Source organism: Mus pahari, chromosome 3, assembly GCF_900095145.1.
Source record: "Mus pahari chromosome 3, PAHARI_EIJ_v1.1, whole genome shotgun sequence".
NCBI lineage: Eukaryota > Metazoa > Chordata > Mammalia > Rodentia > Muridae > Mus > Mus pahari.
This window is the reverse complement of record NC_034592.1, coordinates 154667830-154678393: the sequence shown is the minus strand read 5'-3', so window position 1 is coordinate 154678393 and position 10564 is coordinate 154667830. Positions and strand designations below refer to the sequence as shown.

Sequence of the window (10564 nt, the reverse complement as noted above, 5' to 3'; positions counted from 1 at the left end):
GAGACCCTGTCTCAAAACCCAAACCAAGTTGGCCGAAAAAAAAAAAAAAAAAAAAAAAAAAAAAAAAAAAAAAAAGTGTAGCCTGTCTGGGGATGTAGTTCAGTTGGTAGGGTACTTGCCTAGCCAGGCCTGGAATCCATTCCCAGCACTTGGAACCCTGAGGATGGTGATGACATCTGTGATCCTAGCACTGAGGAACTGCGGGCAGGAGGCTCAGAAGTTCAGAGTAATCCTCCACCGCATAGCCTGCTCAAGGCCCGCCTGGGGTCCCCGACACCCTTGTCTCAACCACAAACATAAGGTTAGGTGTGGTCCTGCATTCCTTTTATCCCAGCATTTAGGAGCAGAGGGAGGAACTCAGAGAGTTCGAGGCCAGCCTGGTCTACCTACATAGTGAGTTCCAGAACAGCCAGGACCACCCAGGGGAGACCCTGGCTCAAAAATTCCAAACCTAACAAACAAATCCTGGCTCCACTGCAAATACAGGAAATAGAAATCTCTTAGGGATAAGACCCCAGTGTAGCTATCATGGGAAAGCTAAACTGCAGGGCTGGTTATTAAAGTTGGCCTTGGGCCCAGGAGTGTGAGGTAGCTGCAACTACAGTCTATTGCTTAAGGCTTCTGCCTCCTGACTAGCTTCCCTGATCTGAAGAGGGGAACCCTGTGGCATGTGCAATTTTCTTGTAGTAAATCTTGGAGCCGAATGAGAACTGTCAAGGTCATTTGGTGTAGAACCGAGGTGAAGGACTTGGACTCCTTTTAAAAGAAAGGCTCTTGTTTCTTTTTTCAGGTGACATGGACAGATGTAAAGAAAACTGTGTCTCCAGGCCTGTTAAGGTAAACAGAATTACCTGTATTTACAAATGCGGCTTTTAAAAAGATTGATTTCTTTATTTTATGACTATGAATGCGTCTTCATGCACACTAGAAGAGGGCATTACAGATGCCCTGTGAGCCACTATGTGGTTGCTGGGAATTGAACTCAGGACCTCTGGAAGAGTAGCCAGTGCTCTTCATCGCTGAGCCATCTCTCCAGCGCCCACCATCGTATTTTTAAAATGATGTGCATTTTGTTTGTGTGCACCCATGCATATGCCACTGTGTAGGTCAGAGAGCAACTTGCCAGAGTGGGTCTCTCTATCCTGTGGGTCTAGGGACTCTAACCCAGGTCCTCAGGCTTGGCTGTAAAAGCCCTTGGTCACTGAGCAAATCTGAACAGCGCATGTGGAAATTGTCCTGATAATTGAATTCTTGCCACCATGGCTTTTGGTAGAAACTTTAGGTCCCTTCTTGACCCTGCTTGGAGGTTTCCTGAGTCTCTATTTCTGCAGGAAATGGTTCTGTCGTGGAAATCTCATACCCTCTGAGCTCATGGTGGACCCTGAGCGCCTCATTTAAGGAGGAGGAAGTCCCAATTTCTCTGAGTGTGCTTAATCTTCAGAGTTAGACTGACACAGTCTTCACAAGTCATCCAGTGCAGTCGTGATTGGTTTTCAAGGCGCCTACGCTTTCTTCTTTGTCCTTTTTTCCTATTAAAAAATGTAATTTCTATGCATTTTAGTGTTGGAGATAACATCCTTAAAGAATATTTCTGTTGGGTGGGGCTCGGTGGACACACTCTGCTAATCCCAGTATTTAGGAGGCAGCAGTGGGCAGACTGAGAGAGAGGCCAGGCCGTTCTACATAGTGAGTCTGGGACTGGCCAGGATTACACAGTGAGACTTGGTCTAGCAAGTACTCTGATAGAAAAACCCAGGGAAGTGAATTAACTGAGATATTGGTAATAAGCCACAGAAACCCAGCATAACCTTAGATTTAGACTACTGTTTTTCAAAATTGCTTGAGGATGATTCTATCGTCCTTTTTCCTAAACGTAAAATTGCTGCAAGGATTTGATATAAACTTTCAATAACAGTAAAGTTTGCCTCAGGTGCAGAGGCTGGCCTAGAACTCAGCCAGTGCTCCTCCTGCCTCAGCCGCGAGTCCAGGGTCACAGGTGTGGTGTGCCAGCGTCCGGGCCTCTGGGGTTTACAGGTGCTCAGGGTTTCCATCACGGATGGGAGCTTATTCCCGAGTGGTTAAGGAAGCAGGCTTTGAGTCGGTCGGGTCCTCCCTGGGCGCGTGCTCAGTAAAGCAGCTTCAGCCCCCTCCCTTTACTTTATTTATTACAGAGTTATTCATGTATTTATGTCTTTGTGGATGAGTGTTTGCCTGCATGTAGCCAGAAGAGGGAGTCAGCTCTGGCTCTGGCGTTAGAGGGGGCTGTGAGTCGCCACGTGGGTGCTGGGCGCCGGAGCCGGAGCCTCTGAGAGGGCAGGCAGGGCTCCTGACTGCTCGGTCCTCTCTGCCCCCCATTTCCATTTGTTCTTCAGGATATTAGGAGTTTTGTTAGACTGTAAAGGAAACTTGGTTCTTGGTGTAGCGTCAACCTTTCCTGAAGCCGTAACACCCGTCTTCTCTCCACCTCAGAGCACCGTTCCCTTCGGTCCAAAACGCGTCTTGGTAACTGAGCAGATTCCGTCTCAGAACCCAGGATCTGCTAGCAGTGGGCAGGCCCAGCGCGTCCTATGTCCTTCTAACTCTCAGCATGTCCCTTCACAAGCCCAGAAACTTGTAGCAGGTCAGAAGCCGGCACCAAAGCAGTTGCCAGCTGCCAGTGTTTCTCGACCTGTGTCCCGGCTCAATAACCCCCAGAAGAGTGAGCAGCCTGCAGACCCCGGTAAGTGGCCTTGGATGCTCGACTGCATAGGTTGGCTAGGACATCCTTGATGTCCTAGCCTCTGTACCATGTCTGTTGAGGATGAGGGAAAGAATGAGATGTCCGTGCTCAAGTATAATGGTGTGTCTGGGTTTGGGTCGTGCTCAAGTATAATGGTGTGTCTGGGTTTGGGTCGTGCTCAAGTATAATGATGTGTCTGGGTTTGGGTCATGCTCAAGTATAATGGTGTGTCTGGGTTTGGGCTCCACTGGTGCTGGGATGCAGATGCCATTGCTGGCCCAGCTGAGGCCAAGCTCCCGGATGTCCTCTGCCCGGAGCAGAAGGAAATGTTGGATGTAATGGAGAGACTTCTGGGTCCCCAGGACCTGGGAGGGAAGCGTTCCCCTAGCACGGAGAGGAGAGTTGGAGGGTCCTTCCTGACAGGCCAGCTGGCAGAGGAGATGAGTTGGCTAGAGGAGGAAGGAAGCCAGGTGAGGTGGTCAGGGGGATGTTTGACTTTTCATTACATGTCCAGGGTCACACACAGTCATAATTAGAAAATACAAACAGAGAAGATCTTCCTCCTCCTCCTCCTCCTCCTCCTCCTCCTCTTCTTCTTCTTCTTTTTTCTTCTTCTTCCTCCTTTTTGGTTTTTCCAGACAGGGTTTCTCTGAAGCCCTGGCTGTCCTGGAACTCACGCTGTAATCTGCCTGCCTCTGCCTCCCAAGTGCTGGGATTAAAAGCATGTACCACCACTGCCCAGCAGATTCTTCTTATTAACCCTGTAACTTCAATTTCAAGACTCTAAAGAATGTCATCTCCAAAGCTAACACATTTGTTATATGACATTCTACTTTAAAGATGACAGTGTTTGCTGTTTGAAAGCACTCCAGACAGAATATCTGAACCCATCTTTTCATGAACAAATACTAATGTCCAACTTCTTTTACTGTTTCACCATCTACACTATAAAGTAGGACATGCCCATTTTAGTCAGTCTATTTACTGAGTTTTATTCCTTTAGGAGTGTACCCTGCATGACTTCCTACTTTTTTTTTAAAGATGTATTTGTTGTATATAAGTACACTGTAGCTGTCTTCAGACACACCAGAAAGAGGGTATCAGATCCCATTACAGATGGTTGTGAGCCACCATGTGGTTGCTGGGATTTGAACTCAGGACCTTTAGAAGAGCAGTTTGTGCTCTTAACTGCTGAGCCATCTCTCCAGCCCCCATGACTCCCTTTTTTTTTTTTTTTTTTGGTTTTTTGAGACAGGGTTTCTCTGTATAGCCCTGGCTGTCCTGGAACTCACTCTGTAGACCAGGCTGGCCTTGAACTCAGAAATCCGCCTGCCTCTGCCTCCCAAGTGCTGGGATTAAAGGCGTGCGCCACCACTCCCTATTTTTAAACTACATTTTTAGAGACCTCTAAGCCTATACTAAAAAAGAGATGTGAAATCTGTAACCTGTTCTCCTGGCCAGTCAGAGTTTGTCAATTGTCTCTGTGTGCCCTGCATCAACTATACCGCTTGAGTTAGCTCAGGGGCAGATAGCCCAGGAAGGAAAGTTAATTTTAGGATTTTCCTCAAAAGACTCAGACATAGTTTTTTTCAGGAAGACATAAAAGGATTCATGCATAAAGTCCCTAATGACACAGCAATCATAACAACACAATAACACAGAGACCAAATCTCAAAGTTAGAGAGAGGACAGTCATTGCAGCCATTGGCTCAGCCCTCCTGGACCTGGGTCAAGCGGTTGCGCAGGCTCCAGGACTCTGTAGTGGGGCTGATGTTGGGGTTGTTGGGCAGATGGTGGGTGCTTACAAAGCCTCTGGGATAGCCTTGACCTGCATCCTCCCAACCCTGGCAGGCACTTCATGTAGACAGCATGTTATTGACGCACTCACACAGCAGTTCACTTAACCCAGGACAACTCCAGAATGGAGAGGTATGGGCAAATCTGCCACTTCGTTTAGGAAGCAGATGCAAGACCATTGCATGATAAGACCTGAAAGATGGATGGGAGGAGATAGCTGTGGCAGTGTAAGGAGGGAGAGAGCTCAGGCTGGGCCTGCCTCATGTACAAATAAGCCAAGGCGGGCAGCCGAGTCTGGAGGAAACCCACTTAAATGGAGTACATACATACCAGTCACAAAGCAGGAAACCGGAAGGGGCAGATGGCTGAAGTTTATGTAGTATCCTGAGCTTCAGCAAGGGAGAGGCTCCAGCAAGCTCTAAGGGCAGAGGAGCCAGGAAGCCAGGGCTGCCCTCAGACCCACCTCTCAGCTGGGCCACTGTCACTCTACCATCTGAAACACACTGGGCTGGGGTGGATTTTGGGTGGCTTCTTCTGGTTTAGAGTCTCATATTTGGGGTCATTGTAAAAGTAACTTTTATTCACCTGAAGTAATTGTCATCTTGGAGGCTTACTGCCTCCATCTGCTAACCTGGGCCTAGTCCTGGAAATGTCTAGCCTCTGTATAATCTAATCTAGGCCTAGAATTGTTCAGTCACTGAGATTTCCTGCTGAATACGCTTATACTCTATTGTTTGGTGTAACTCAGCTGTTCTGGCTCAAACTCCTCTCCAAGCTGACTGATTCAATCTAGCTTCTCTTAGTTTCTTACTGAATTGCTTAAAAGAACTTTATTTAGTTGCTCTAAAAATAGCATTTTAACTTATTTTATAGGAAATAATTCTGAAAAGGAACAGGCATCCATACAGAAGACCGAAGACACAAAAAAGTAAGCTTGCTTTCTCTTCTACGAGAACACCCATCGGGCTATGGGACACTAGTCTTCATGCCATCCCCATTAAAATCAGGGACTCAAAAATAGTTTTTTTTTTTTATTTCCTTAATTACTTTTTTTTTTTTTTTTTTGGATTTTCAAGACAGGGTTTCTCTATGTAGCCTTGGCTGTCCTGGAACTCACTTTGTAGACCAGGCTGGCCTTGAACTCAGAAATCCACCTGCCTCTGCCTCCCAAGTGTTGCGATTAAAGGCCACCACACCTTGCTAATTACTTTTTCATAGAAGATTTTTGTTAAAACTTTATTTTAAAAAGTAGTTTAAAAAAAAAGAACCTGCCGAAAGATGCTATAATTCCATGAACTTGTACACAATTTGGATAGTCCTTTGGGATGGTCTGTTGGCCCTTCCCTACTCCCACCAATGACAGTGGCTCTGTTTCCCACCAGAGTGACTCTCCACTCCACAGCCTGTTAGCTTCTCTGGGGATGCAGGGAGGAGGTCCCCACATGGTCCTGAACAGGTGTCCTGTCCAGTGCTGTTGCTGTCCTGTGGTGGTGAGGGTTGCCAGTCAGTCTGTCCTGGAGCAGAGTGCTGCTGTGGACAGGGAATGCTGGGCTCTAAAGCTTGTGGCTCACTCTGGTGCCTTGGGGTTGGTGCTTGTTGGGGGTGCATACTGAATGTGTCTGAGCATGACCAGGTTGACTGCTCGTCGGCATGGCTGTGAGCTGTGGTCAGTGATTTTGATTAAGTGCTCACATTACTCTGTAGAAGGCAGTGGACCTTGGAAGATTTTGACATTGGCCGCCCACTAGGAAAAGGGAAGTTTGGAAATGTCTACTTGGCGAGGGAGAGACAAAGCAAGTTCATCCTGGCTTTGAAGGTACTGTTTAAAACACAGCTGGAGAAGGCCAACGTGGAGCACCAGCTTCGGAGAGAAGTGGAGATCCAGTCGCATCTGCGGTGAGTGGTCCTCCTGCCGGAGGAGCTGAGGAACCAGGACAGTGCCCCTCCTGGCTTCCGGCCATCACAGGGAACGGTTAAAGCTGACATTTCTCATAGACTGGGTGACGTGGCCCTCGGGAAACATTGCCCAAGGGCTTAAAGCCAGCAGTGTACTTGGGCTTTTTTCATCAGGAGGAGATTGGAGAGAGACGGGATGTTTAAGGTGTCTCTTGGCTGGGCTCAGATCTGGGTTCAGAACTCATGTGTGCTCTGTGACACCGTCTTTATTTCTTGAGGGGTCAGCAGTCCATGTGGAGCTGGCTCTGAAGCCACGTGTCACAGTCTTTGTTCTTTGTTGCAGGCACCCCAACATCCTCAGGCTGTATGGCTATTTCCATGACGCCACCCGAGTTTATCTGATTCTAGAATATGCGCCCCTTGGAACAGTTTATAGAGAGCTTCAAAAACTCTCCAAGTTTGATGAGCAGAGAACAGCTACTGTAAGTGCTCACTCTCCCTCGCTCTCCTTCCTAATGTACCTTTATGCTGGAGTTGGCTCAGTCTTCATAGAAAGGGCGTCACAGTTATGATCAAATATTTGAAATGCAAGAAAGTCAAAGCAGCTCAGTCGCCTCTGTACTGAGGCGTGCGCGCGTGCGTGTGTGTGTGTGTGTGTGTGTGTGTGTGTGTGTGTGTACTTGAACATTGCTTCTCTTACTTTATAACTAAGCACTAGCGGTGCGTGGCTGGCGTGCTGAAGCCCACGCTCTTCTTCAGAGTGCGTCTGTTCTTTGTGACTAGAAAGGGTGTGGCTGGTATTGAGAAGATCTTGGTTTAAAGTGAGGTTTGTCATGTCACCACTGTGCATTCGTAGTGTGACCACTTGCTAGGTGGCAAGCTGGTGTCCCGTTCCTTGGGTGATCTTTGTCCTTCGACTGAAAGTCAGTGTCTCCCTTCCCGTGCTGAACTCTCAGAGCCAGTAAGCACGCTCTCCCTGAGGAGGGGATGGAATGGGACTTATTTGGCGCCATGTGCTAGGAGATGCCTCGCTCCTCCTGTTGCGTCTTTTAGGTTTATTTACCCAGGCTATCCATGTGGGTATTTTGCTTGCATTTTTCTCTGTGCACAGAGGCCAGAGCAGGGAGTCTGATTCACTGAACTAGAGTTTCAGGTGGTTGTGAACACTCAGGTAGGAGCTGGGACTGAACCTGGGGCCTCTAGAACAACCAGTCTCTCCTGGCTTTTAACGTTTTTTGTTTTGTTTTGTTTTTGTTTGGCCAGCGCTACTTTATTTTGTTGTTGCAGCGCTGTCTCCTGGCACTCTCTCTGCCTGGTTTCTCTGTAAGTCACCGCTGTGGGTTGGCTGCGTGAGCTTTCCTTCTGGTATCAAGTACTTGGCCTCGTCTTCAGGCAGGCCTGGTCCTAGGAGCAGCCATTTCTTCCTCAAGGATCTTGGCTCCTTTGTTGGTGAATGTTACTGGGAACTGAGGTCTCCTGGGAGCTCTCGCTGCTGGGCTGTTGCTGCTTCTAGGTCTCAGCTGGGGAGAATGTAAGGGGCTCGTGTCGTGCATGTTTGTTTAGTGATCAGTATTCATCTGTCTTGTGCTCATCCATTGTATGTGGGACATTGTGGACACCCCCCTTCTTGGGCTTCACTGTACCCCAGCAGTGAGAGCAGCACCCGTGGCCTCCTTGTTTGTTCCTTTGTGTGTGTGTGTGTGTGTGTGTGTGTGTGTGTGTGTGTGCGCAGGTGTGTCAACATGAGCACGCTGGTGTGCCTGGGTCTCAGTGTGCCTGCGTCAGCTGGTGGGGTTAGTCATTCCACACCAGCATACTTCGGGCATTTGCTACCATGGTTTTGGGCATTGGTGGTTCTGACAGGGTAGTCATATCTCTGTTTTCTGTGGTTTCCAGTGGCATGTGACATTGGCTGTTTGCCATTTATGTCTGCCATTAGATGCCTGTGCATCTCTTTTCCCCATTGTTGTAGTATAGTTTCCTCAGCTCCTATCCTGTGTGTCCTTCCTGCAGACATCTCCCAGTCTGAGCTCTCCCCTCCTCCCTTCTCAAGGCCGTTTGTGGCCTCTTGTCCTTAAAGCACAGCAGTTCTTTTTTTCTTTTTCAAACCTTGTCTACTTCCTACATGCTGAAATTCAAGGTTGCCATCATGCCCACCTGGCTTACAGCCACCTTCACTAATCATGTTCTATAATTGGCCATTAATAAGAAAACATGTCACTGAACTGTCTTGACTAGCCAGCCGCCCAAGTAATGACATGGAGACTTTTATTAATGTGACAGCTTGGCCTTAGCTTAAGCTTGTTCCTAACTGGCTTGTATAACTTACATGAGCCCATTTATACTCATCTGCGTTCTGCCACACGGCTCCTTCCCTCTTTTTATAAAACCAGTCCGTTTCTTCCTCTGCTTCTGGCTCTCGAATCCTCACCCTTGGTACTTTTCCTGTTCCTATCTCTGCCCGGAAGTCCCGCCCATCCTGTCCTGTTTTGCCCTAGGCCATTAAGTTCTTTATTAAACCACTCACAAGGATGATGGAGAAGCATGTTTATAAAACATTGAGACAGGTGATGCGTCATATCAATCGCAATACCAAGGCCTGCTCTTTTCTTTTTGGAAAAACCGAGTTTGTTTGCCAATTAAGCCCTTGACACATGAGAGCTGAGGTGGCTGGTGCGTGCTGAGCAAGCAGCCACCACTGAAGTCCGTCTTACCCGCGGCCTGGGGAGGCTCAACAGGAAGCAAATAGACAGGTTTGCTGGGAAATGCCCACCGCCTTCCGTCTTTGCTTGCTTACTTCTCGTGTAGACTGGAACTTAGCATCATTATGCTGAGTGTCCTGTTGTGGGATGCAAAGCAGGCTGTGGGGCTGGCAGTAGACTCTTCAGATGTGGAGCCCATGGGTGCTCGGGGTCTGCACCTGGTCAGGGTCGTTTAAATGTCTAAAAATTGAAGGCCTCTCAAGATTACCTTACTCCTGTGAGTATCCTGTTAGCTGAGTCCTGATTGAGTTTGTCAATTTGCAGCTGGTGTTCACAGACTCACCCCCCTTTTTTTAATGGTGTTTGCTTCAAGACATGAAAAGAAACATGCTAGTCCTTGCTGGATCAACTTGCAGTTTTGCCCGATAGCCTTACATAAGCCTAAGCCCTGGCCTCCTGTGCTCCTCCCCCAACAGTACATCACTGAGTTGGCAAACGCTCTGTCTTACTGCCATTCAAAGAGAGTCATCCACAGAGACATTAAGCCAGAGAACTTGCTGCTTGGCTCAAACGGAGAGTTGAAGATCGCAGACTTCGGGTGGTCTGTGCATGCTCCATCTTCCAGGTATGGGATTCCAGGTTAGCAGAAGCCCTGGTTAGGGTGGGGGCAGGGGGTGGGGTGCACACTGTTAACCAAATGCTAGTCTAAGAGGTCTTGACTGATCTAGGAACAACTGGTAATGTTCTTTCTGGGACCTGGGCTCTGTCACTCTGGCGTATGGATGCTGAATGTCCCTAGAGGCTAATGGAAGAGAGTGATGCACTTAGAGATATGGCTGATGGTTGATAAACATAGGTGTCCTGGAGAGACTTGCACCTTGTGGGGTGGGGGTAGGGAGTGAAGCTGGGCACCAGTTGATTGGAACTTCAAAACCACAGTGGTGTGGGTGCAGCTCTGGGGATGCCTGTCTTCTGCTGCTTGGTCAGTAGCTATAAAGGTTCACAGCTGCAACAAAGACATTATCTCATGCAACAGTTCAGAAGTAGGCACTTTCAAACTTGAAAACTGAATTTGGGTTTGAATAACTTTGATTTTTCATTTGAATGGGGTGTCCTTAAATGTGCATCTGTTGTCAAAATTTGCCATCTTTGGGGGCTGTGTGTGTGCACGTGCGTGTGTCGCACTGGCTGTTCTGAATTTGCCCTGAGGCCAGATGAGAAAGCTTACCAGGTAAAGGTGCTTGTTCAAGACCTGGCACCCATTTGGTGGAGGGAGAGACTGACCTGCCAAGCTCTGTCCTTCAGCCTTGATCTGTGCAGTGAGCTTGCTCTCTCACTTTTGCTTGCGCTCTCTCTTTCTCCTTCTCTCCCCCTCTCTCTGTCTCCCTCTCCCTCTCTCTCTTACACTTACACACACACACACACACACACACACACACACACACACACA

The 10564-nt window shown here is 48.2% G+C and overlaps 1 protein-coding gene across 1 annotated transcript in view; it reads left to right on the top strand.

Moving 5' to 3' along the window:
- The window catches only part of Aurka (aurora kinase A), a 14282-nt gene that overhangs the window by 965 nt on the left and 2753 nt on the right, over positions 1-10564 (top strand). The window contains exons 2-7 of the mRNA XM_029536554.1: positions 791-837; positions 2470-2719; positions 5390-5444; positions 6221-6412; positions 6756-6894; positions 9591-9739. Of these exons, the coding sequence (XP_029392414.1) occupies positions 796-837; positions 2470-2719; positions 5390-5444; positions 6221-6412; positions 6756-6894; positions 9591-9739 (827 nt within the window). The 5' untranslated portion in view covers positions 791-795. The remainder of the gene's footprint in view (positions 1-790; positions 838-2469; positions 2720-5389; positions 5445-6220; positions 6413-6755; positions 6895-9590; positions 9740-10564) is intronic.